The 27,178-nt window shown below is 40.0% G+C and overlaps 1 protein-coding gene across 1 annotated transcript in view; it reads right to left on the bottom strand.

Annotated features, from left to right (window-relative positions):
• Positions 1-27,178, bottom strand: part of UNC5D (unc-5 netrin receptor D) — a 443,483-nt gene that overhangs the window by 104,600 nt on the left and 311,705 nt on the right. The window contains exons 5-7 of the mRNA XM_029950188.1: positions 17,124-17,304; positions 16,103-16,270; positions 14,207-14,371 (exon numbers count right to left, since the gene is read on the bottom strand). Of these exons, the coding sequence (XP_029806048.1) occupies positions 14,207-14,371; positions 16,103-16,270; positions 17,124-17,304 (514 nt within the window). The remainder of the gene's footprint in view (positions 1-14,206; positions 14,372-16,102; positions 16,271-17,123; positions 17,305-27,178) is intronic.

The raw sequence follows: 27,178 nt of genomic DNA, 5'->3' as shown, positions 1-27,178 counted from the left end.
TAGAACAGGATTTCAATCCTGAATTGTTTTCATTCTGTGTGACCACAGTGTTCTCCACAGTAAAATGGGAATAACACCGTCCTTGAACATTGGTACGAAGATTAAACATGACAAATACAAAGCCAATACCTTAGGGCTAGCACATGATCCATATCCATAAATAATATAACTTCAACACATTATGAATAAAATCAACATTATCATTGGTTCAGAGTAAAACCATGACGCTGTGCCAGTACTGGGAGGCAAGTCAAAAGTTTGAATCAGAACAGGCAGTGGATTTCAGGAGGACTTGAAGGGAGTTAAGACACTTGTGTCCAGTCCTAGCCTCTGCTGTATGAAACTGAAGCACAAGTCAAAGCCTCAGTTTCCTGGTAGGAGAAAAGAAGGGCAATGACCAGAAGATATATCCCTGTGGGCTCCCTCGCTTTCACCCACTATAAATCTGCAGAAAACCACCAAAGGCATTCCATGTGGAATGATTTCCTAACGCAGAGTAACAGGATTCAAAGGGCCACTGCTCTGCTGTGGGATGTGTCATGCTACGGCCCCGTGGATCAGTGTGTGTTCTCTAATGGAAAAGTCCGGAAGCCTCTGGTGCCAAGAGAACTTCAGTACCCTGGCATCGAAACTGGTTTCTGCTGGCCTGTGTGAAATACCAGTACCTTGAAAACAAGCTGTTGTCATTAAACACTTTCCCCAGTTTGAAATATCTCATCAGAGATTATTCTACCATGAACTTGAGGGAGAGGGCTACCCATTCACCTCACTATCTTTTGAGAGAACTGCCCACCCCACACTCCATGTTCTTTTATTCTGTTTGCAAAATCTTTTTTTTTTTTTTTTTTTTTGCAGGGCCGTGCATCCCCTTGGCCTTGGTCAACCACATCCTCTCTGCTTTTGGCTTACCTCTCTCCAAGGCCATATTCTAATAACCTCTTAGTAAATGAATCCATTAGGGCCATGGTTCATAATGTTGGCTGCACATGAGAATCACCTGGGGAACTTTTTCAACAAATACCCATGCCTGGGCCCCAGGCCAAGACCTGACTAATTGGGATCTGTGTTTCTGTGATTAGTGAGTACACCACCACTTCTTGGCAATAAATCTGGGGCTCTATGTATCCATCTTCAATTAGTCTTGCCTCCCTAAATGACTCTCAGGTTGTGGCAGACACCTGGGCCAGGAAGGATCCCTCCTGTACCTTGCAGGCAGAGAAATAGAATTTTGAGCAAGTGGCAGCTGGATTGTAGTTTGGGAAAATCACTAATTCGCCTAGGGTCTAACTTATGTACTGAGAGGTACCTTCTTGGTAAATGAAAATTGTCATAATTCAGTCTTATACTGATTGTGTACATTTACAAGTTAAAAATGCAAAAGTATACTTTAAGTCATCATGTTTTTTTAAAAAATCCTTTTTAATATTTATGCAGTCACTACACAGTTTTTCCTACATATATTACATATATCATATATGTATGTATACAAAACATATATATGTGTATATATGATATATGTATGTACCAAAAAACCCCAACCAATAATTCCACACCAAAAGATAACCATTATTCATGTTAAGTTCTATATACAAAGTCTAGGCTTTTTTTCCCCTTAAGATTTAGGCATGCATATGTTTATACATATATATTTGTAGGAAACTACATACGATCAATATTAATTGGTCATTTTTGCCTAGAAAGACATGGAATTGTCTTTTATATATTGTTTTGCAATCTGCCTTTGTGCCGTGTGTGTATAGAAGGATACACATTTATGTACAAGACAAAGTGAAAAAGGGAGGATAATCTATCTTATTATTTTTGGTAATGACTCATTTCTTTGCCATCTCTACTTTTCTTGCTTCCTTTGTTATAGGAGATGCTCCCAAAGCATTTCCATGGTATCCGTTGTTCTTAGAAGCTATTTATAGCTGCACCCCTACCTTCCCACCCACACCCTTATCCTTTCTCTTCTAGGAAACAAGTGTGGCCAGCTACATACAGCCCAGCCCATGTCCTAGGGTTGTAGAGAGAGCAGGCCCGAGGAGACACGGGACACGAGGAGAGATGGTTTCAACTCCAACTCTCAGACTGGGCAAGGGACCACTCCTCAAACCCTGTGAGTGAGTATGTGAAGTCAGTTCTATGCCTTTTAAAGACTACACAGGTATGTTTGATACCAGAGTCTATGTTCCTTTTTTTTTTTTTTAATTCAGGCACACAGCCTACTCAGTGTGACTAAATACCCACCAAGACAGTGAGCCCAGAAAGCAACTCCCCTCCAAGGAAGCAATTCCCATATGTCATTATAGTTAGTAATTTTTACCATTCTTTAATTTCACTAAACCAGTCATGTCCCATTTTTTGATCTCCAAAGACTACTTTTATTATTTCCTTCATAGACTCTATGCTTTAAAATCATTTTCACCCCTCTCCCTAAAAAAAGGATATGTGTTGACTGTCCATATTCTTTGTAATCTTAAAGTATTAAGAGCTGATTCTGAAGTTGGTAGAACAGTCAGTCTTCTTTTTTGCCCACTCTCTATTCTTTTATTCATTGGAATAATTCTCTGGCCTCAGCATGCAGGAAAGTCTACCATGATTCCACATTGCCTGCAAGTCATAGCCACCTGCTCTGCCTGCCTTTCCAGTCTTCTAAGGAACTTGTCCCATATCTCAAAAATGACTTAGTTTCCATGGCACCTCAACACAGATCCAGGCTCTAGTCTGACTGATCCCTGAATTCTCCAGGCTCACCTCAGTGCCGTTGCCCAGGGTTGCCTCCCATGGGATGCCCTTCTCCTTCCTACATAAAGATATCCTGTGTCCTAGGCATATCCCAGTTTCTGACTCCTTCATGAACTTTTTGGCGATGACTTGGTTCACAGAGATGTCTCACCTCTCTGGACAGATTATCTTATCTGTAGTCTCTACAGTACAATAACTGGGAGTGGGGGGAGTGCCTGGCTCGCTCAGTCAGTAGATCATGAGACTTGATCTCAGGGTCATGAGTTTGTCGACCTCATTGTGTGTAGGGGTTACTTAAAAAAATATACAACATCAATTTTGTGTTTGAATGAATTACTTCAGAACTGTTCATTTGATTTATTTTGTACTTTTGACTGTCAGTTATGGATCTCCAACATATAAATCATATTTAAATGATTAGCTCATGAATAACTGGCACAATAACCAGAGAATAATAGCAAGAGAAAAACAGAGGAACAATGAAATTACCAGTTATTTGCTTGATTATTTACTGATCGGTAGAAAAGGAGTTGCTATTATTGATTACCGATGTGTTTCATTCATTCCCGTTTCCCCTCTCTCTCAGAACTAGAAATAATTAAGGACCAATGTTATGCTCTCTGAATGCTATCCAAGGCTACAGGAAATCCCAGGGCCTGGCCGATCTGCCTTGTATCAGCTCTGGCAGATAATTAGATAAACACAAGGCCTGCTTTGCATTGGCAACACCACTGTGATTGAATATGTCAGACAGACCCCAAAGATGACAAGTGCGGATTCTATTCTCTTCTCTCGGTGCTGAACGCTCCTTTAGGTGGTAGAACCCACAGACACACCATGGCCAGCTCTTGTGGCCCTCAGACTCTTCCAATGATCAAAACCACACAAAACCCCAAAGAGCATGAAACCTATCCCACCTCCAGTGTTTCCTCTTTTTAGTTTTTAATTTCCGTATCATAGTTTCCTTTTTGTTCGCATTTCAAAGCTCCTGCTCAGAAATGACTCTTTAGAGAGCAGATCTACTCCACATGTCCTTCAGTTCTGGCTTCCTCACTCACCCCTCCCACCCTTGCCCCGGCACGTTAATTAGGGAAAGTCAGGGAGTTCCTACAACAGAAAGCTTATGGGTGTCGCTTCTCATGACAATGACCTTCCAGAATTGCCCCTCAGTCACGGCACATGATTGGTGTGCCCTCCTTTCATATCCTAGGTCTTTTTATAGGAATGTCCTTTGCATTTCATAAACTGAGACAAGTGTCTATAATGACCATGTTCATGAGGAACATTTGCATACTTCATTTTTGGGCTAAATCATTTGAATTTCTAGAATCCATACCATCTCTGTACAAAGTTCTATCCATTCTTTTGTGCCACTGCAAACACTTTTAAGTACAGGTCCACAAAGACTTTATCAGAAATTGGTCTCAAAGTGATAAAATGCAATGTTTCTAGCTCTGCTCCAAAGGAAGATGTCTATTAAACTCCTTTTTTTATCCAATAAATTAATTTGCCTTCATTCCCTCCCTTCCAACCACAATAGAAATACGTACACATTCAAATCTAAACAATGTAAGCTTAAGTAAGTCATTTATTGGCTAATGTCCAGAGGATTTCTTTCTTTACTTTAAGGTACGAGTTCTTTACACAAATTCTTTAAAAACAACTTTCCTCTTTCTCTCTCTCTCTCTCTCTCAAAAATAAATAAAACATTTAAAAAATAGGTGGGGGTACCTGGGTGGCACGGTTGGTTAAGCATCTGACTTCAGCTTAGGTCACGATCTCACAGTTTGTGCATTCGAGCTCCACACTGGGCTCTGTGCTGACAGCTCAGAGCCTGGAGCCTGCTTTGGATTCTGTGTCTCCCACTTTCTGCCCCTCCCTTGCTTTCTCTCTCTCTCTGTCTCTCAGAAATAAATAAAAAAAATTTTTTAAAAATATATAACAACTGGTCTGGGGTACCTGGCTGACTCAGCTGGTTAAACATCTGACTTCTGCTCAGGTCATGATCTCATGGTTTGTGAGTTGGAGCCTGCATCAGACTCTCTGCTGTCAGCACACAGCCTGCTTCAGATCCTGTGCCTCCCTTTCTCTCTACCCCTCCCCCACTTGCGCATGTGCTCTGTCTCTGTCTCTCTCAAAATAAACTTAAAAAAAAAAAAGAAAATCTAAGAAAAAAAAGTAACAGCCTTCTACAATGGACATGCTAGTCTTGACACAGGGTTATGGTGACTTCTGCTGTGTCCAGAATTGTCCCTTCTGTTGCTGGATCATAGGAAAGTCTGGGTAAAGAATGCGTAGGGATAGTGAGATTCAGGAGGGTGGGTATTATAATGACTGTTTACAACTGCTAAGAAAATAGACTGATATACAAAAGATATCAATCTCGCCTTTAAAAAATGACTTAAAGAGGGGCACCTGGCTGGCCCAGTTGGAAGAGCTTACAACTCTCGATCTGAGGGTTGTGAGTTCTAGCCTCATGCTGGGTGTAGAAATTACTTAAGGTAATAAAACTTGAAAGTTTTTTTTAATTGCTTAAAGAGAAATTGTGATGAACGCTTTGAACTTCTAGATTTTTTAAAGCTTCATCAGTCCCTATGCTGCCCATACATTTACTATCATTATAGATTGAGCTATTAGCACGTAGAGTCTATATCTGTGTTTTCTACCTATTCTCAGTCCCTAGAAGCGTAAATGGAATATAGTAGATACTTAATTAGTATTTGTTGAATACTTATCCATGTTTTTGTTGATTACAAAATCAGGGTCCATAAATTTCCTATAGTCTGTATAAGTTCCTAGGATAATATAGTTTCTCAAGGAAGGGATTGAAATGGAATTCTAGAGGCCTAATGTATGATTCATTTCCTAGGTCAGACTAGCATAGTTTTATGGGTTTTTTAATCTAAAAGTTGTACCTCCTCATGCTGCATTATTGTTTAAATGGTTAATTTTAGGTGTGGCCAAATTAAAATTGCTCCTCAAAACTGGCTTAAAAGCAAATATCTGAAAGCATTGACATATCAGAGGTATTATTTTCATAGTTTACATGTATACATATTAACTGTTATTCAAAATAACCTATAAAATATATATATGCATATACATATATAAGTAAACTACATTTAAGAAATAAAATAATAATTTCATAATTTTTTTAGAGGAATGAAATCTATAAATCATCCTGCCCAACCTGTTCTTTTTAATGTATATAAACAGACCAGGAACAGAATCTGGAGGCATTTGCTCAAGGTCAAGTGTTATTAGTTAATGAAACACCTGAATTAAGACCCAGGACTCCTGATTCCTGGTTCAGACCCTTTTCACTACCCCCATGATCTCTTTCTAAATGATCATGGCAATTTTCCATTCCACTGAGCACTAACACTGTCCTCTGCCAAATACATGTACACAAAGTCAGATCTTACATGTCTGGAGAAAGGGGAAGGCCACGGTGATGTTGATGTCTATTGATGATGTTACTGTCTTCATTTTAGGTACTGACTTTCCCCAGGATCTTGAAGAAACACATCCATTTGTAATTAAAGGAGAAAAGGTAGGATCAACACAAAGAGGTTTCCTCTCTATTAATTCACTTTGCTCAGTACACCCCAGAGGCTGTTGAATTCTTTACTCAGTTTTAAATCACTTTCTTGATTGGGTTCTTGCCATTTCTTTTATAGTTGGACCACTCTATGATCTCAGGCATTAAATCTTTCTCTAGTCTAGACTAATATTTCTTACCCAGGGTTGTGTACTGTTGAATCCTGATTAGATATACTGCAAATGCAGAATCTGTTTTCTCAGAACCAACGAAATGGACATAGTTTGTTTTACATGACAGAAAACCTAATTTGGGGGAACTTCCAAAAAGGATCTCGGATATTCATAGTTACTGACAACCGAATCTATTAAGCATTTTTTTAAATATGGAAAAATATGGCAAAATTGCTCATTTTCAGATGAGGGAATGTAAAATCAGGGAAGTGCCAGACAGGACAAATATCATTAATACAGAATGACTGGCAACAGATGGGGGGAATACTGGAATCTGTAGGTTGTTGTACAATTGAATAATGTGTATGTTGGATTTTTTTCCAGAGAAAAAGAAGTTTTGAATTTGTGTTGGAAAAATGAGGACTTGCTTCATAAAAATTCACTTTATGATGAGGTGGTCAGAACGTGTATTTTATAACATGAAGGAAACCTCTATATCATACCCTATATAATAAACCCTATGTAACCCTGGAGTCAGTATTGTGAGGACTGATGGTCTCCCTTGGGGATCATCCACGTCCCTCTCTGGGGCCTTCCCCATGGGTGATTTTTAATTAGTGGTGAGAATCATACAATTTTTAGAACTGGCTGGGACCTCATAAATTTCCTGTCTCCTGTGGGACCAAATCCCACATGCAAGGGTGACTGGAAGATCAAGAGCTATTTGTCCAGCCACTCAGAGGTTCTGAGAAAGGATTCTGAAACTTTGGTTTGACACAAATTTTAAGAATCATCCTGATTCTTAAATTGTTTTACAACAACTCTTAACCAGACCTGGCTGGTACAAGGAACAAAATTTGTGTCTCTTAAACATTTTCATGGTAAGATACATTAGGAAGTGTTTTAAGAAAATATCTAAAGGGTCACAGTGTCAATACTTTGCAGAATATGGAAAATATACTTTTTCTGCCATAAGAATCCCTTTACTAGAACATACACATTCACACACACGTACACGATATTTGCACAAATGGAGTATTACTACAGATGCTAAATGCCTTGCATGGATTAACTCTCTTCCTCCTTATAAAATACCCTTTCTAATAGGCACTATTAGAACTTTTGTTTTATAGATGAATAAATTTAGGATTAGAGAAGTTAAGGAACTTGGTCAAGGAATTGCAAATACAATTCAAACTCAAGCAATCTGACCCCAGAACTTGATTCTTCATCTATGGGATGAATGTTCGAATCCTCTAGGCCCAGCGCATTCATTTCTAGGTTCAGGTCCATTTTGAATCTTTCACAAATAGAATAACCAGGAGTGCCTGGGTGGCTCAGCTGGTTAAGAGTCCGACTCTTGGTTTTGGCTCAGGCCATGATCTCACTGTTTGTGAATTTGAGCCCCATGTCAGGCTCTGCACAGAGTCTGCTTGGGATTCTCTCTCTCCTCTATCCCTTCCTTGCTCTCTCTCTCTCTTAAAATTAAATAAATAATCTTTAAAACAGAGTGATAATAACCAGATTCAACTCAGAATCACAGAGACCTTCGAGAGCTAGTCAGTCTTTGCTGTGAATGCTAGATCTAGTAAGGTTTATCCTGGGCTAGCCAACCCCACCCTTGAACTCAACTTCTGTACCTTCCAAATGATGCTTTCCATGTGCTTTCTGGGTATGGCATCTACAAAATTTTTCTCTCTTCTTTGTAACAGACATGTGTTCTCACCAACTCTCTAGCTCTATGGCTGACGTTTCTTTTCCTTAAGTAATGTTTTAAAGCTTTCTAATGGGCTCACTCGAGTTCACATTGTCATGGGGATCTGTTCTTATTTGTTTACTTTTCTTGGGTTTTTGTTTTTTCCAATCTAAGTAATATGATCAGGAGGTAACGTGTCCTGCTCTCCAGCTGCCCAAATTTAATTTTACAGCCCTTCCTATTTACAGTGGAGGTGTTTTATTTCAATTCTGCTCATAAAATGAACACAGTTAACAAGATATGCCTGAGATAAACAGTCTTCCAGAGATCATGTTTCTGAAGCACGACTTAGCACTTTCTGTCCAATTCCACCAAAAGAATGTAAGGCTAGTGTAAAAGGACATATTGAAATATGTGGGTGGGGAGTGGATAGGAATAGGAAACAGTGGATGGAAGACAGAGATGCGCACAATAATTGCTTTGATTTCAATGAGCTGAGAAAGGAATTCTTCCCAAGGTTCATCTGTCATGACAATGTAGGTAGAGCACACAGGTCTATGAGGAAGTAAAGAGAAGGTGGTGAAAGAAGAATTTGCTGGATATGAAAAGGCATCCTAAGTGTTTCAGAGCCAGTTGATAAGGAGGGCCATAGGTTTTCAATAACTTATAAAATACACGTCTATCAAAGACCGGATAGATGAAAGCCAGTCCTTACTTGGAAGGAGGATTATGTTCAAAAAACGATCCGATGTGTTTTTCTTTTTATTAACAAGGCTAAAAGTAGAGAAGTCTATAGTGGGTGGATGACAAAGGGAAGAGATTTTATGGTAATGTGTTGAATATGGTTTATTCTTTTTCCTCTTTATGCTCCATTCCGCTCAGGGCATGGCACAAAAATGACAGGTTTAGCCTTGGAGAATTAAAAAAATGCTTTCACTTAAACGCAGGCGTATTGAGATCTCTCTGCTTTATTTTCTTTTTTAATTAAGCACAATGGAAACTTTAGTCATGAGCCACTCCACTCTGTCTCATTAAAGCCTGTTACTCACAGGCTTTCTGATTGGGTCCCATAATGGGAAAGTGTTTATTGGGGCATGGGGGAGAGATTGTTGTTGAGCTACTAATGACACCATATGTGTCCAAATCTACATTCTTATTATTCCTGTGGGTCTGCAATATTATATCCATTTTTGCTATGCAGCATCCAGGAAGCTACTCAGCATTAGTCAACTTTGTACAGGAAGGCGGTGGTTGGGTATTTCTAGGAAAAATCTTGGTGGAAAAAGGAGGACCTACGATGTACTATAAATGGAATGGAAATGGGTTTTTAATATTAAAACTACTTGGGGGAATTAGCAAGCAGGAGTAACTGCGTGACAAGTTAAGAATGCTTTGCACTAGCATGCTCTCCGGCTGGTGCCTTTTTCATTTTGCTAGGCAGAGTTTATGCTGTAATTAAGCATTTGTGCAGTACAGCTGGCTCTGAAATAGGGACTTACCCAAGAAAATGTCGAAGAACGCGTCAAGCAGGTATTCCTAACTCCTGTACCCAAAGAAAGGAAAGGATGGATTTTGCTCTGGTAAATGGAAACCTGCCCTTTATAACCCTCTGTACAAAGTGGGTATTCTGTAAACCACTAGCAGAAAGGGTTGTTTCAGATGCATTGGGCTAACCCAGATTTAAAATTCTCTTCTTTGGCGCCCTACGAAAGACAGGGAAGGGACCCAGGTAATCACTGTAATGGAGAACAATGAAACTTAGAATGGTCCAAGAGAAAATGCTTACCAATGCAACCTTTACTTTGATGTAATTACAGGCTCACCTTTTCAGGTGTTTCCTTTAGGTCATTTAAGTAGATCATTCAATAGACAATGTGGTTAGATTATTAGATGTAGCTTGGGGATGTTGACTTAAACTGGCTATTGTATAGATGTCTTTACCCTTGATTTAGTTTCCCAACTGCCTATTCAAACTTCTCTTTTCAATATACCCATCAGAAATGAAACCAAACCAGCATTCAACGGATATTTTGGTTTTTGAACTGTGGATGTTGAACTGATCTATCTTACATCTTGACAAGAAGGATGGATTAGCTATCAGGTAGTTCAGCCTTAAAGATTTCCTCTCCTTCAGACCCCTGTGGCATTTCTCTGGCTTCAGTCTCATGACACATCTAGGTACTAATCCCCTCTGAAGCAGGCTGATTTAATCTTCTCAAACACAGCCCTTAGTTTTAATTTTTTAATTTTTTCATAGTTCTTAGTTTTATATCTGCTAGAATAAAAGGAGAAGGAGCGGGCTTCTCTTATTCCTCAGGTTCAAGCTTACCACCCCACCAATTTCATTCTTCTGTTCTTATCAACGAGGCATGCACCTGTTATTGACCTCAGGCTGTGATCCTCAGAGGATAGAAGCTGCCAGGTTCATAGCAAGCAGAAAGGGCAGTGGTCAGAAAACTACCTGATTCTGGTTTTTAAGCTTAGAGAAGTTTCTTGACAGTCATACCACATAATTATCCTTTGGGTAGATAAGTGTCCTAGAGTAAAAAGCATTGGATGATTAGTTTAGGTTGTAATTTAAATCCTTGGACGGTTATTGGCAAAGACTGCCTAATCTTATTCTCACTAGTCTTGGGGCATTTATTTTCTTGGGGAGAGCATTTAGGTGTGGCCATGGGTGATAGTGGAACATTCAGATTCTCTGCTCCAGTCACAACTGACCAAGCAACAATCACACCAAATAGTAAAGCGATCATTCAGAGCTTGCTGCTCCAACTCTAGGAGACAACCAAGGAAATCTAGCTATTCTGTTCACAGTTAGATAAAATCTAAGACTTGTAGGTCATCCGAGAGTCAAGGAATGTCATTGTTCAACCTCCAAAAGAAGTTAGGAACTGAGGAATTGCTTCAGGGTCACATTTGGCATACAAGGGAAAAAAATGCGGATGGAAATTCCCAAATTATAACATGACCTAGATCCTTCACAAAGCTCTTGTTCCCATAAAGCTGTCGCCCAGTGCTATTTTGATCAAACCCAGCCTTCATTGGAGCACTGTCCTGATACAGCTAGTTTTAGCAAGAGCACTTTGGCAGAGTACCAGTGACAAGTGCAGTGATGTTGGCACCGTTTAACCAGACTGCTGTTCATTGCTTCCTGCAGAGATGGTAAAATGTAATTCATTTCTGTTGATATTGGTAGCCGCTCTCTGTCTAAAAGGGCAGAACATGTTCTGCTGTTGGGCTCTTATAAATACTCCCCTTTCCCACCAGTGTAAAAACAGACCTCATTCACCTCCATGATTTCAGAGGCTTCACTCTTTTCTCCTCAGAAAGCTGAGTCACTGTTGCCATCAAGGGTCTCTGATCATGTCTGACAGACATCTCAATACGCCTACTATGGAGGCCAAGGATGCTAGAAAAACCATGCTTCAGTAGAAAAGGAAACAGAGGAGTGAATAGAGAGGACAGGCTCACATAGCATTTCAAATTCATGGAGGGATTTAACAGATCTTGGCTCCAGTGCTGTTCATATTCCAAACCTCTTTGTCCTTTATTTTATTTCCAGAATAGAAAAATGGATACCAAATACCCACTGCACCACACATGTGTGACGAAAACCATACATGGCCAGGAGCCACAGAGAGGTTCATTCAGTTTACTAACAAACGGCTTAAAACGACTGCCTGAACCATGACCATGGCTAGTTCTAGGGAAAGAGCTAAGCTTTGGATCTTCACAAGTACATATGCATCTGTGGTGATTAATTCTATGTGTCAACTCAACGAGGTCATCAGGTACCCATATATTTGGCTGAAAGTCATTCTGTGAGTGTTTTCAGATGAAACCAATGTTTAAACTGGCAGACTGAGAAGAGCAGAGTATCCTCCATGATATGAGTGGGTCTCATCCAAGCAGTTTCAGGCATAACTGTCCCCTGAGTAAGAGAATACTCCTGCCAAACAATCTTTGAACAGAGGCACTGGGCTCTAAAGATTTTGGACTTGTTGGCTTTCATAATCACATGAGCTATATATATATATATATACACATACATACATACACACACAAACCTTAAAACAACTCTCCCAATTTTAGACCTGAGGTCTAGGCTGACCAGTATACCTTCAGTGCTGGGGATTCCTTTATGCCCAAAACAGAACTCTAACTCAAATACAAATGCCTATGTACCACAATACACACGTGAATACATAACATTCACATATATGATCATTTTTTCTTATCTTAAGGGCTAATCATTGTCTGTCTTCTTCAATCGGTATCTCTAAAACCGAAATTTTAGTCAACTATGCCTAAAACCTGATAGGCCTCAGATTTTCTCCAGGTACAAGTCCAACTGATGATGAATAGAGAAGATTATTATTATGACCATCTAAAACCCAGCCAGTAGCCAAATAGTTATATTTTCAATGGTTCTTTAGGACACAGCCAAGATTGTATAAAATATAAGGCTCTATGTTAAAAAAAAAGTCACACCTCAAAGGTGTATTTCAGAAAAATGTATCAAGGATGATCAAAAACACATTTCCTTAAACTTTATGCTATTGTTTGTGTTAAGTTTCTTTATATTTTGGAAGAGAGAAGGCAGTCTGAGGAAGGCAGATGGCTGGAATATTAGAGAGCAAGGCCCTGCCACCAGAGAAACTGGTGGCGAGATTGTCTTCTGTCACAGTCTCTGTGGTAAATCTGACACCTTTAAGGTCCTCAGCTCTTGCATTGAGAAAATGAAGGCTATGGGCTATCAGTAAGTGGTCACTTCAATGTATTATCCTGTTAACTAATGTTTTAACCATCCAGATTTACTGCGAAAATACAAAAGCATGTTTGAATATGCTTGCTTTCCAAGCTATCCAGTGATGCAGAAAAAGAAACCCAACATAAGTATCCCCTTCATACTGTCATGTTTCCAAATAAGAAGCAACACAACATATCCCTGAAAAGATGACAAAGTACTAAGCTACACTGTTTTCGGTGGCTGTTTTCCAAGATGGCTACTTAGTTCCAGAGAATACGTGTGTCCTGAATCTTTTGTTTTTTAAGGACCTCAGGAAAACCATTACACCTTAGCTCATCTGAGTAGGCAAATGAAAAAGGCATTAATATTTACTCAGCACTTACTGTGTGCCATAAAATCCTCATGTATATTCTTTTCTCATTTAGTCTTGACAGTAACCAAGTTTTCAGTACTTCCATAGAGAAGGTAAGCAGTTAGGTGACTTGTTCCAAGTCACAAAGCTAGTAAGGGACAGCACCAGTTTAAAACCTGTCTATGTGATGACCGGATCTTCCCATACTTTCTTACCCAGGCCGACTCTCACTTGGAGATAGTAATAGGATAACCTCAGGAACCAAGCAAAGGCTTGGGAGTTTTGAACTCAGCATTCTATTTTTATGCAAAGCCATCCATCTCTTTAAGTGTCATTTTTTCCCCTCTGTTTGAAAGGTAATAAATAGTCACAACACATGTCCTATGCCATAGAACCGTGGTCTCTGGAGATTATTAAAATATATTCTACATTTGAACTTAGCCAAAAGGACAAGACGCAATTAAAATATATTCTAAAAAATTATATATTACATATACACACACACACCCCTTTATATATGAACATACATATAATATATATGTATATATATTATAAATGCTCTATAGTGCTGTGGAACTCTTGGAAGAAATGAACGCATATGGTGATCAGTAACAGAATTTCATCAAACTTAAAAATGTAGGTACTAAAAGAATTGCTAATCTAAAAGATAAATGTAAACATTTTCATAAATCAGTTCTCTGAGAATGTTACTGGTTCGATTAATAATAAGTACACACGTTTATGGACGTACCATGGAGAAAATATTTAAAATGACCCTGTCTCTACTACAAATGTGTCTATGTTTCTACTCTTTTCACTCATTTCCTTTTTGCTCTTGGCAAATGACTTTGCTTTCTGCTAACATATTTAAGCAAATGAATGGTCACCACGTTTCCTTTCATATTGTGGACAAACACTGAAGATGTGAAGCAGAAGGTGTTACCTAGAATGCAGAGACCATCTGTGCAGTTTTCAGATTCCTGGCTGAGCCCTTCACAGAATTTGCCCCCGTTTCTCGGGGGCGGGGCCGTGCACTCCCGGATCCGCAAATGCTCACACTCTGGACTGCAGACTGACCATTCGCTCCATACTTCCCAGCTCCCATCCACTTCAAGGGAAACAAAAGGAAGCCCCATTAGAATAAATTGGGCACCTGTCAGGAGACTCACCCCAGGACTGCTGTTGTTCTTAAAGCTGGATTTTAAGGAAATCACCACCACCACTTAAAACAAAATAAAGTGTTTATCTTCTTTCCATGATTCCCTTGTTACTGAATTTAGGCAAGCATTCACATTATCAGTGCTCTTGGGTTGGCTAATGACGTCATTACCCATTCCATTCCCAGTCTTTCCTGCCCAAGTGCCTCTTAGATGGACGGATAAAGTATGTGCAGTAACCACTGGTAATCACCACTTCCTTGTGGGTTGACAGTTTAGAACTAGACAGTAGAATAAACTATCTTTAAGCCCTAAAAGCCCTAAACAATAAAAAAGTTAAACCTATATATATTGACAGTATTAAAGTAAAACAGGTCAGTCAAGCCCCAAGATACCAGGACTTACATAAATAGAATTTCATGGGTCATGGATTGCTGCTGTACGTAGAAACGAACAAACTGATTTTAATTCCACTAAAAATTGACCCTAGAGATAATGGCAGCTGTTTGAGGCAATTGTCCCGTTTCCTCCTAGGAATAGTTCAACCATGCTTATGTGGGTTAAGATCATGCAATTTTTAATCGAGAGCAATTAGTCAAGAATAGGGTACAAAAAAAAAATCAAAAACTGAACTTGAAAGCAAAATGTCTGAGAACTTGTCTTGATTATGTTCACTTATTGGCCCCTGAACAATCCCTTTGACTTACTTCACTATTTCTGTCAAGTGGGGGATAAGAAAACTCACAACACAGAGTTAAATGACATTACATTTATAAAAGTATCTTGCACAGTACCTGGCACATAGTAAGCACTCAATAAATGTTGACTGAATAGGAGTTTAGAACAGAACTCCAGGAATAAGCTGTTGGTGAGAGTCTCAGTTAGCTTTCAGTGGAACTAGATCTGAAATCTTAAAGACCCGAGGCTCTAGTCCAGCATCCTTGGAGTTAATGTTTTATAATGCTCGTGAGGCCTAGGATCAATTTATTTCTCAGTGGGAGGATATGCTTTCCATAAAGAAAGTCATCTCCCATCTCATCTAGTCCTCATTGTATAAATTGGGTTAGAGCCAGGAAGAGGTGAACGAAAGAGCTTATAAAAGCCATATTTGGTAATGGAAGTCTCTATTCAGGAAGGAAGGCAAACATAGGCCAGATGTAAACTAAAAACTCTGTGATACTGTACAGTCTCTGCTGGTTTTACCGCAAATAAATACAAAGCTGATAAGGTGAGTTGATTGGTAACTGATGATAAAGGGTCAAATTTCTACTACCTATTTTGTGCTCACAGACAACTCAATCCCTGCTAGTGACTGTGCCACCACACAGGAGAACCTAGGGAAAGGAGGTGCTGGCTGAGCCTGACCCAACACAGCTGGTCAAGAGATACTTCGGAGCATGAAGGCTTATTGATGGTGAGTGTCCAGGATCATCTAAGCATTAAAAAAAAAAAAAAAATATATATATATATATATATATATATATATATATGCCTCCCAGTGGAGGTATTTCACCCACGTTCTTGCTATTATAGTAAGTTCCACATTAGCACTTTGGACAAAGGCTGCATTCTGGGAGCGTGGGAGAGGATAACTTTGGGAAGGAAGGTTATGTTCAGTGCTTCACACCAGCTTAATCGTGTTGGCGGATAAGAAGGGAAAAGGGAATCTACACATATCTCACCGGGACAAAGAGAAGTGCACGTTATTTTCTGCACTGACATTCCCTCACAAAAGGCCCCACCATTGAGAGGAGCTGGGTTGGTGCAGGTCCGGGAACGTTTCTGCCATCCTCTACCACAGCGAACATTGCAGGCTGACCACTCTGTCCAGGAAGACCAGCCTCCATTCACTGAGAGAGAGAAATGGGGAGGGGAGAAAAAAAGGAGAGAGGTTTTTACTGATTGCCTACTATGTGCTAGACACTGTGCCACAGTGTTGTGAGTTTGGCATCCAGGGACCAAGAGAGCCTGCAGACCCACACTGGCCGCTCTGTCATGAGCAACAGCGGGGCTCACCTCATCTCTGTCCCTCAGTCTACTCCTCTGACACAAGAGGGACACAGAATGTTCTTTGTGGGGAATTAGGAAAAATAGGATGAATTCATCAACATATCTCTCAAGCACTTGAAAGTCTAGAGTACAGACAGAAAATATCAGCATTTGAATTTCTATTACTTAAAATGCTTCAAAACTAAATCCCAGGGCTTTTCTATTGTGGAGGTGAATGCCTTTACGTAAATAGCTGGGAAGTTTTTTTTTTTTTTTTTTTTTTTAATATAATACCTGAGACATTCAGTAAAGAGTAGTGTTTGTTTTTGGTGGATTTCCTATGCCGGGAGAGGAACTGCCCACAGCAGGTCTGGGGAGGCTGGGGGGTGGATGCTGGGTTTGGGAGGGGTGGGAGGCAGAAGCGGCCCACTTCGATTCTTTTCAGATATAAACACAAGGGGAGAAAGCAAACTTCTAAGCTTATTTTTAAAAGAGAGGGATTGGTAATGTCATTAGCTCATGGATATCCCTTACGGAAGATAAGAGCGAACACAGAGACAGCAATAGGGATGTGTTCTCACCTACCAAATGGGAGAGGCAGCAGAGAGCACAGTAGTGGCTGACCCCTGATGTCCTTTCAGCTCTAAACAGTGAAATCCCTCTACTTTGCTTTCCATCCTCCCTATCCATTCCTGGCCTTTGGGCTGGTCTTACCATAAACCACCACTGTGGCTGATAGGCTCCTCCTCTTGGCCACGATGTTGGCCGCCATGCACGTGTAATTGCCAGAGTCGGAGAGGCGTGCCTGCCTGATGATGAGGTTGTGGTCAGCCCTCGTATCAATGTTTTCATCTTGCTCAGAGTCAATGGGCTCCTCATTTTTCAACCATTCCACCTATAAGAAGAAAGGAATGTTCACTCTACTTATAAAACAAAACAAAGCAAAACAAAATAAACAAAACAACAAACCTCTTTTCTGGAATTGGAAGGTGAGTATTTCTAGTGTGTAGGAGGGAGACAGACGTTCCTAACCTCTGGAGCAACAACAGTGACTTTTCCCCCCTTTATTCCATATCTTATCCCTTTTATTTAGCAAATTTGGTATATGCAGGAAACGAACACTCAAGTTAATAAACTGGAGGCAGAAAAAACCTACTGACTTTGACCCATTTTTAAGAAATGTGGTGGAAGAGAGAAAAGAGGTGACTACAATTAGGTCATTCATTATATTTTATCAGATTACAAACTCTGATGATAATGGCTACGTGTCTATAACAAGTCCAAAATGCAGCTCACAAAATCCACACATCTGTGCAGAACTTGTACTTCGTGCTGAGAGGGTATTATGTTGTCAGACAAGGTTTCATGTCAATGTTTGCATTTGAATACATTTTAAGAAAGGTGTGATAATGTATAAAAGGCCACTATAATACAGATTTGGGCAACCACAGGCAATTAAATCCAGATCTCAGTGTTCTCTAGTTTTGGAGATAACATTTCTTCAGTGATCAATTGTGTTACTCCTTCAATGATGCAACAGACATTGGGTTAGATGCTTGATACATTTAAGGGCCAGCCTCTCTCCTGGGGGAGTAGATTTCTAACAGCCTCTGGGCACGGGCTACTTCCATCTTGATTTATTTTCTCTAGATCACTCCTGGAGAACCGGTTTTCCTCTTTCTAGTTCCACTTTTATCCTACCCCTGGTATTATACTGGATAGTGTAAGGCAATTATTTAAGATTACTATGGTTATTATGATAAATAGAGATATCATGTCTTCTACTCATAGAAGCGATGATATTAGGTAGGATCAGTATATTAGAGGTCTTATGAAGGATATGATGAAGGCCAGGAAGATATTGATATACACTATAGACATTAGATAATTATAGAATTAACTATAATCTAATGAGTCAAAATCATTTGTTTTGACTTTAATTATCATATTCAGTCCATTCTAGTCCTTTTTGTGTTCATTCATAGGCTAGATATATGGCTAATAGTGAAATTAATAGAAGTGCTATAGTAAGCATGGTTGACAGGTTATTTGTCTGCGAAGCTCCGGGTAGAAGCAGGAGGAGAGCCATTTCTGGGTCAAATAGTAAGAATGTAATGGCGACTAGGAAAAATTTTATGGAGAAAGGTAGGTGGGCTGATCCTATCAGGTCAAATCCGCATTCATAAGGATTTGCTTTTTCTGCAGAGATGTTTAATTAGGGCAGTCATCCTGCCCTTCGCTTTCCTTGAGCACAGAGAGAAGACACAGAGGGAACTTACTGCTCCCCTACATCCTCCTCCTCCTCCAGCTGCAGTGCTCTACCCTTAGTGCCCCTATTTTATCAGGCAGGCGAGTGTCACCCCAGAACGAACTGCCTTCCTTCCTCATTCTGTCCTCTGCATACACATCTGAACAACATTTCTACTTTCTAGTGCCATCTCCGTAGCACTACATGTATCTCATCTGACAGTAAACATTTAGCTCCAGTTACCAGCATCTGTCATATGCACAGACATTTAACAGACACATCAAAACCATAATTTAACCCAGAAAGCAATAGCGGTGACTACACGATAGAGATATCACACCAAAAGAAGCATATGCATGGGGGTGTAAGGGGGGGGGGGTTGCATCATGCCCTGCCTACAACTAGTGAAGATAACTGAAAGTTGGTTTTAGTATAAGATGCCTCATTCCTGGGCACCTGGGTGGTTCAGTCGGTTGAGCCTCTGACTTTGGCTCAGGTCATGATCTCATGGTTTGTGGGTGGAGCCCCCTATGAGGCTCTTTGATGTCAGCACAGAGCCTACTTCAGATCCTCTGTCTGTCCCCTCACTCTCTGCCCCAGCCCCGCTCATGCTCTCTTGGTCTCTCTCAATAATAAATGTTAAAAAAAATAAAAAGATGCCTCATTCCTGTTTAAATCTAAAGAATTCTAATTTACTAATAAACACGTGGCAACAGTTGTACAATAATTTGTTGATTTCTAATAAAAATGGGTTTATTTATCAGAAGAAAACCTATTATGGGGTGCCTGGGCAGCTATGCCGGTTGAGCATTGGACTTCTGCTCAGGCCATGATCCAGAGGTTTGTGAGTTTGAGCCCCCTGTCAGTCTCTGTGCTGACAGCTCAGAGCCTGGAGCCGGATTCAGATTCTGTGTCTCCCTCTCTCTCCGCCCCTCCCCCATTCTTGCGTGCATGCACCCTGGCTCGCGAGCACTATTTTTCTTTCTCTGTAGATTAAACAAAGATTAAAAAAAAAAAAAGAAAATCTAGTATCATCCTTTACAATGAAATTTACTTCCAGTACTGCTCAATTAATGGCGTTTAGAGTACCTAAAATCAATCAATCACCATCCAGAAGCTATTCTCGAAGAGGTCAATTTTAGAAAATCAAATGGCACAAAACATCCAAAAGAAGAAGTCTCAGGACAGTGTTTATTATCAAGAGGGGATGAAAAAGGAATGTGGCGCAGGGCCAGCCATGAAGTAAAGAAGCAAGCCTACCACCTCCAGGAACTCCTGGAAGGCTCTGCCATGTTCCAGCCTAGACGGGTGGGTGCGAATAATGACCAAGAGACTAAAAGCACTGCTCTAACAAAGCAGGACAGTGGAATGGATTTTAAAACACATCTGACCATGAAGTCTGTGACAAAATGCCCTCCATTGCCCATGGACATTGCATGTTTTACAGTCATTCATTTATTTACCTGACGAATACTCAAACACACACTGACTATCAGAGGTGGCCTTGAGAGCTGGGTAAAGTGAGACGAACAGAACTGCACAGCCTCTTCTTACATGGGTCTTATGGTTAATGGGTAAGATGGAAATAACGAAGTCAATCTACATCACCACCAGAAAATAAGAGCCGGGAGTAACACTGTCACCAATATCTGGGATGAAATGCTCACTGCAAGGCCAAAAGGAATGGACCTTTAAAATTGCCATCACGACTATGACACTGGATGGAACAAATTGGGTTGCTTAAAGTAGTTCTGGGACCTTCTGTTCCACTCTACTCTCCTAGAACAGAAATTCTTGAGTGTAAACTGCCTGGTTTTCTGACTGCTAATTGCCTTACTCTTGCTATTTGTGGCACCTAGAAAGCTGTTCCCTCATGTCCCCAACCAGGTCTTCATTTACCAGAGTTCCCTAAAAACAGCTGGTCAGTATGTCGGGCAAATCTGACCCATAAGCAAATTATTTCTGGAGAGTAAACAGCCAGAAAGAGCTCTGGAGACTAAAACGAAAGGAGTCCCAGCACCTGGAAATAAAAGAAAGCCTTCCTTAAAAAAAAAGAAAAAAGTGTTTATTTTTGAGAGGGAGAGACAGAGCGCAAGTGGAGGAGAGGCAGAAAGAGACAGAGACACAGAATCCAAAGCATGCTCCAGGCTTCAAGCTGTCAGCACAGAGCCCAATGCAGGCCTCGAACTCACCAGCCTCAAGATCATGACCTAAGCCAAAGTTGGATGCATAACCGACTGACTCATCCAGGTACCCCATCAAAGAAAGGCTTCCTGAAGGAATCTCAGCTCAGAGGAAATTAAAACCACCATCACCAAGTCTAGGTTTGACTTAAAATTGAAAACTTATATAAAAATAAGCTATATACAAAATTAAATAGCTAACAGACGAGGAAAATATTTGCCGAAAGTCCGGTAGGAGGGAAAAAATATGATCTGAGGAATCTTAACCTCAATAGTGCAAGTTCTCACAAACTGATGATAATATTCCATCCTTGGTTATATAGCTTAAAGATAAAGGAAAAAAGAGATACACGGCAATTAGAAACTGAATAAATATCCTATACCACTAGTAAAGTTAGACAATGCAATGAAGATTTTCTTTCCAAAATGCCAAATATTAAAAATTATATACACATAAATAGACACACACATACATGTAGTTTTTATTTTCATGGTTTGATTTTTGCTCTACTTCCTTACCAAGGCTAACAAAGTGCTTCCCAGTCTGGCCCCCCAACCAGTTCTCCATCTCAGATTCCCCAAGTAACCTCTGCTCACTCTACAGCAGCCCTAGTGAAATCCTTCATGTCCTAGAAAGCTCAAAGCAAGTTTCACTCAGGGTCCTCACACCTGCTGACTGCTCTGCCTGGAAGGTCTTTCCCACAGGCACCCACACGGCTCAATCTCACTTTCCATCCGGGTCTCAGATCAGAGTTATGTCCTCAGGTCTTGCCTAACAGTCCTTTTTACTACAGCAACCCCTCCCTTCACCAGGGCTAGACCTGTGCACTTGGATCTTCTTCCTAATATTTATCCACATCTGACAGTCTTCTTTTTTAAGTTTGTTTATTTATTTACTTATTTTTACAGACACAGAGATAGTATGACTGGGGGAGAAGCAGAGAGAGAAGGAGAGAGAGAACTCCAAGCAGGCTCCTTGTTGTCAGGACTGAGCTCACCACAGGGCTCAAACTCATGAAACTGAGAGATCATGACTTGAGCTGAAAGCAAGAGTTGGGCACTTAACCAGCTGAGCCATCCAGGCATCGTCCATCTGATGATCTTAAAGAAAGTAATGCCTTATATTCTTGTAATTATGATCCCAGGAGTTTACAAGGAAAGTAACGGGCCTATGAATGAGGATTTGTTTATTTTTTCTCATTATTGTAAATTTTTATTTAATTAATTTGTTTTTAGTATAATTTACTGTCAAATTGCCTAACATACAGTATGTACGGTGTGCTCTTGGTTTTGGGGGTAGATTCCCATGGTTCATCACTTCCACACAACACCCAGTGCTCATCTCAACAAGTGCCCTCCTCAATGCCCATCACCCATTTTCCCCTCTCCCCACCTCCCCCCCACTCCCATCTACCCTCAGTCTGTTCTCTGTGTTTAAGTTTCTTATGGTCTGCCTCCCTCCCTCTCTGTACAAATGAAGCTTTAAACAACATAAATTGTTTTTGGTGGAAAAAGAAAGGGAGGGAAGAAGAAAAAAGAAAAATGTATGCCAAAGCTACGCATGAAATGGAACTTTGTTTAAATTAATCATGATTCCAATCCATGATTTAATGTTATATAGACATGAAAAGTCATATTTTAACTAGTGAAAACACAGATAAAGTTCCTAATATATGAATGAGTCAAAATGCAAAATTATATGTTTAGTGTTACCATAAACTTTAAAACAAACATACAGACACTTAAAAATGATTGGGAGAAAATGTAGTGTGTTTACAGGGGTTTTAGGAGAACACTAGAGGTAACTGTTCTTCCTGGAGGTTAACTGTGGCACATTCAACGAAAAGCTATGTAGTGATCTGAAAAAAAAATCACTTTAGCTTAAAAAAAAAACCCTCATTTAATTACCATGTGGCACAGTGGTTTTCAAATTTATATTTAACCATGGAATGTTTCCTCAGTTTAATGTTCATCTGAAAGCACAAGATGAAAAATAGATAAGGAGACTTCTTATAACTGATGAAGAAGTAAGGGTATCAGAGCCACAGATGTGAGGGACCCTAAGCTACTTTAAATTATTTTTGATGTCTTTATTTTATTTTGAGAGAGAGAGAGCGTGGGAGAAGGGCAGAGAGAGAGGGAGACACAGAATGTGAAGCAGGCTCCAGGCTCTGAGCTGTCAGCACAGAGCCGGATGTGGGGCTCTAACCCATAGACTGTGAAATCATGACCCGAGGCAAAGTCGGATGTTTTACCAACTGGGCCACTCAGGTGCTCCAGATCCTAACAGGGCCATTCCCAGGGCCACTGTTTACAGAACTCCCAGAGAGATCATTTATATCCTTCCCTACGACAATCGTGCCCAGTAGAGATGTTCAGTGCACCACATGGACCACCATATAAGTTGAACCCCCATACAATCTACCACCCCTACCCACCCACTCATATGTACTACGGACATTTACAATGGTCTGCTTCTGGGTCTCCTCAGATCATAGTTTGAAAAACACTGACATAGGATGAACGAGGGATCTTGGTTGTATATACATTGTGGCGTACTTAGTGTTTATGGTGTCATGACTGAGGTCCCTCAATCCAATTATGTGTATAAAGAGGCAGTGCATTAGTAGACTTCTAACTGTGGGCCTGTTTTTTATCTATAAACTAATAGTTTATCCATTAAACTGACGGCAGGATCTTTATGAGGAAATCAGTTTGGTGTTTTCTGGGCTTATAAAAATGACAAATTGCTTTTGGATTTATGCTTTTGTCACTTAGAGAAATTTTAAAACATTTTTGATGAGCTAAGTGCTCCTAAATGTAGAATAGTTTAATAAATAAGATAGAAAAAGCATTCCCTGCACCAGAAGTTGCAAACTCAAATGTTCCTGGGGGCCAAGGAGGGAACATAAATTACAGAAGTGGCCCTGGGTGCAAGACATCCATGTGCATGGCTTGCATATTAAAGACAAGGGGCTGTTCTTCATTTCCATGAAGAGATGAGCTCACGCTCATTTGTCTTAAAAAATGTTATCGCATTCTGTCTCCTTTTGTTTTCCCACTTTAGGTAGAGACATGAGTATTAAAGAAAAATAAAACAGCAAGTGCCATAAAAATGACAATGATCTCATTTTTGCTTATATCTCTTGCTTTTGGGGTGTTTGGGTGGCTTGGTCAATTAAGTGTCCCACTTTGGCTCCGGTCATGATCTCATGGCTTGTGGGTTCAAGTCCTGCGTTGGACTCTATGCTGACAGCTCAGAGCCTGGAGTGTGTTTTGAATTCTGTCTCAATCTCTCTTTGCCCCCCCTCCCCAATAAATAAACATTAAATTTTTTAAAAATCTCTTATTTTTAATGTATCATGGTAGTCTTCAAATTTCTGGAGTATTTCACCTCAGTATCAAGATGTATGGGGAAGTGGTGGCCATTTATGTCAAAATGTAGATTACGTGACCAATGCAGACGTGCACCAGTTAGGATCAGATTATCACAACCAGTGTAACCAGGGCTTCGAATTTTCAGGAGAAACTGGGGATGTATATTCCAATGTAGTCTTGTCTTGTCTTTTCTCTTTTCTTTTCTTTTTTCTCTTCTCTTCTTCCTTCCTTTCTTTCTTTCAAAAATTTTTTAAAAGGTTTATTTTGAAAGAGGGGCAGAGGAGCATAGAGAGATGGAGAGAGAGAATCCTAGGCAGGTGGCGGGGCTCCAACCCATGAACCAGGAGATCATGACCTGAGCAGCAGTCAGACATGCAATTTACGGAGCCACCCAGGTGCCTCACTCATGTATTGTTTCTTGATTCCCACATGATGGCTCAAAATATATTGTGAGGGACAAACAAAATTTATTCACAAACTAGACTCACTCACTCTCCATGGACACACACCAGCTTTCTGGCCCCTCATGAACATTACCACAAATCTCCTCAATCTCCTTCACTACAGCTCATTCTATCTCATTAAATCTGCCTTCCCCATCATCCTAACATGTTATAGTTCATATGTATCATTGGCTACTCTCAAGGCTTTCTCAGAGAAATGTCTGGCAAGTACCATAAGGGCATGAATATTGAGTTAGATTATTTTACAAGAGTTTGCCAATGCTGGAAGGCCCTAATTATGCACTTAACAAAAGCAACACAAATTTTCAAATTAGCATTATGGGATCAATACATTGACTACCTTGAGGCTAAAGGACATTTGCATCACTAAGTCAATGACCTCATGCTAACAGGTCATCTCCTTGACAGAGAGGCTTACCAGTGCAGAAAGTTATTGGAGGCATTCACCCCTCGGAGAAACAATTCCTCATATGCTTCTCCTTACTTGGTTTAAATGGATAATCCCAGTTGGGAGTGTGTGCAGAAACTAGTTACTTAGAGGTAATGAGCTTATGGATTTGCAGGATGCCCACATCTATTAGCATAGTGTTATGTACAGATGGCCTCCAATTTGTAGATTTTTTTCCAGTTTATAAACAAATCCGGAAAAGCAGACCATCAAAGACAGTTAGATTTCATGCCAGATAGTAGGTTCCTGATCAGTCGTTCTGATTATCCAGGGATGGAAGGCAGGTAATTGACAAGCTTACAGATGTTCTTGAAAATTGGCAGCAAGGAGTACTTGGATGGGGAAGGGACCTCTTTTGGAAGAGTAATGGATTGAGGCTTTGTGGGAGATTATCTTCTCTGGGATCTGGGTTACAGGTGAAAATTACCAAATGAAACCTAACATTTCACCTCTTCTGACCTTTGTCAAAGACATCTGTGTACAGACACATAGAAACGTTACACTTAAATGTTTATTTCCATCAGACAGTATGTTAGAATTCTAATGCTCCTGTTCTTCTTAATATTCCATAAGAGAATGAGAAGGCAGTGTTACTAAGATTTTAGAAATGTAAAATAAAATAAAATAAAACTAGACTAGAAAGAAAAAAATCCATTTTATGAGACTGACGCGCTGCCTACTGCCCTAAAGAGGCACCTAAAAAATCCATTTTAATAGGCAAGCTCTCTTCCCATAGAGGGTCCCAAACCTTCTCTCCTTTGAATTCTAGATAGCATCAACCCGACACTTTTCTTTCACATTCCAGAGAAAATGCCAATGAGAACTGTTGGTTGATACCATCTACTGAGTATTCCCATCCTCCAATTCCAGCCATCTCTCTCAGGATTTGCTAGACTGATTATGAAATTGAGTTGCTCATACGTATTATAGATGAAATCTCAGATTTATGACTTTTGAAGGTTCTCCATTCATCTATGCATTGCCTGTGATCATTTTCTTTCAATATGACTCAGTGGCACTCTCATTAAGAACATGAACAGTGTTTTATATATTCCTTTTTTATGTGAACTAACTTGAATTTATTTTTTTTAAATATAATTTATTGTCAAATTGGCTTCCATATGTCTTGCATAGAACCTCCTTCTGAGGATGTTCAATGGCACCTACTGAACACATTTTCTAGGTCAAACTGATGTGCCTACAAATTTAGAGACTGGCATGCCATTCACACACACATACGATAAAACTTCAAACTACATCGTGGAGTAGTGTCAAAAGAGAAGAATATCCTTGTTTTAGATCCCAAGGCTGGGCACAGATATGGTCTAGAGAGAGGCATTTTTAGTGTAGTGGTTCTTAAATATGCTCTGGGAGCCACTTGATAATGGCTACATATGGTCTTATGTTGAATTTCAGGTATTTCCTCTGAAGTATGAATTACAGAAGAGTAACCAATGTTTTTTTTCCCTCTCTACTACAACTAAAGATGGATTGGGAAGGCAATCTTGTCTGAAAGGACAGGGTGGAGGGAAAGACTACATTAGGTAGTAGGAGACACAGAGCCAAGGAAATACTGGAAGGCCGTAGCAGCTTCCAGTGCGATCATTCCCTACGTAACCTTTCAATCTTTCTGTGAAGCTACCATCTTACAAAATAACACGTATAATGATTTCTGGAATAAAGTGAACAGAAAGCAGAGGAATTCATTCTAGCTGTTAAGGGGCTAGATTGAGATGGCATCTAAGGTTCGAGGGGTGGGAAGAGTAGAACAGGCAGAGGTTACAACAGAGTTCCATAGGAACTAAAGGGAAGACCCTGAACTTCCACATCTCAGGAAACTGGTCTAGCCAGCACATTTCTCATTTATGTTAAGTCACATCCTGAGTTTTCATCAATGAGTATTTCCCAGGCTAAAAACAATGAACCTAGCATTTCTTATGCAATAGCTAACACTATATATGTGCTGATATAATCCTTAAAAGGTATCTATGACATGACCTCCATTTTACAGATAAAGAAAAGAAAGATATTAAGTACCTTGCCCAGAG

This window comes from Suricata suricatta, chromosome 1 (assembly GCF_006229205.1).
Source record: "Suricata suricatta isolate VVHF042 chromosome 1, meerkat_22Aug2017_6uvM2_HiC, whole genome shotgun sequence".
In the NCBI taxonomy this organism is placed as follows: domain Eukaryota; kingdom Metazoa; phylum Chordata; class Mammalia; order Carnivora; family Herpestidae; genus Suricata; species Suricata suricatta.
The sequence above is the reverse complement of the archived record's forward strand: the minus strand, read 5'-3'. Positions and strand labels throughout refer to the sequence as shown.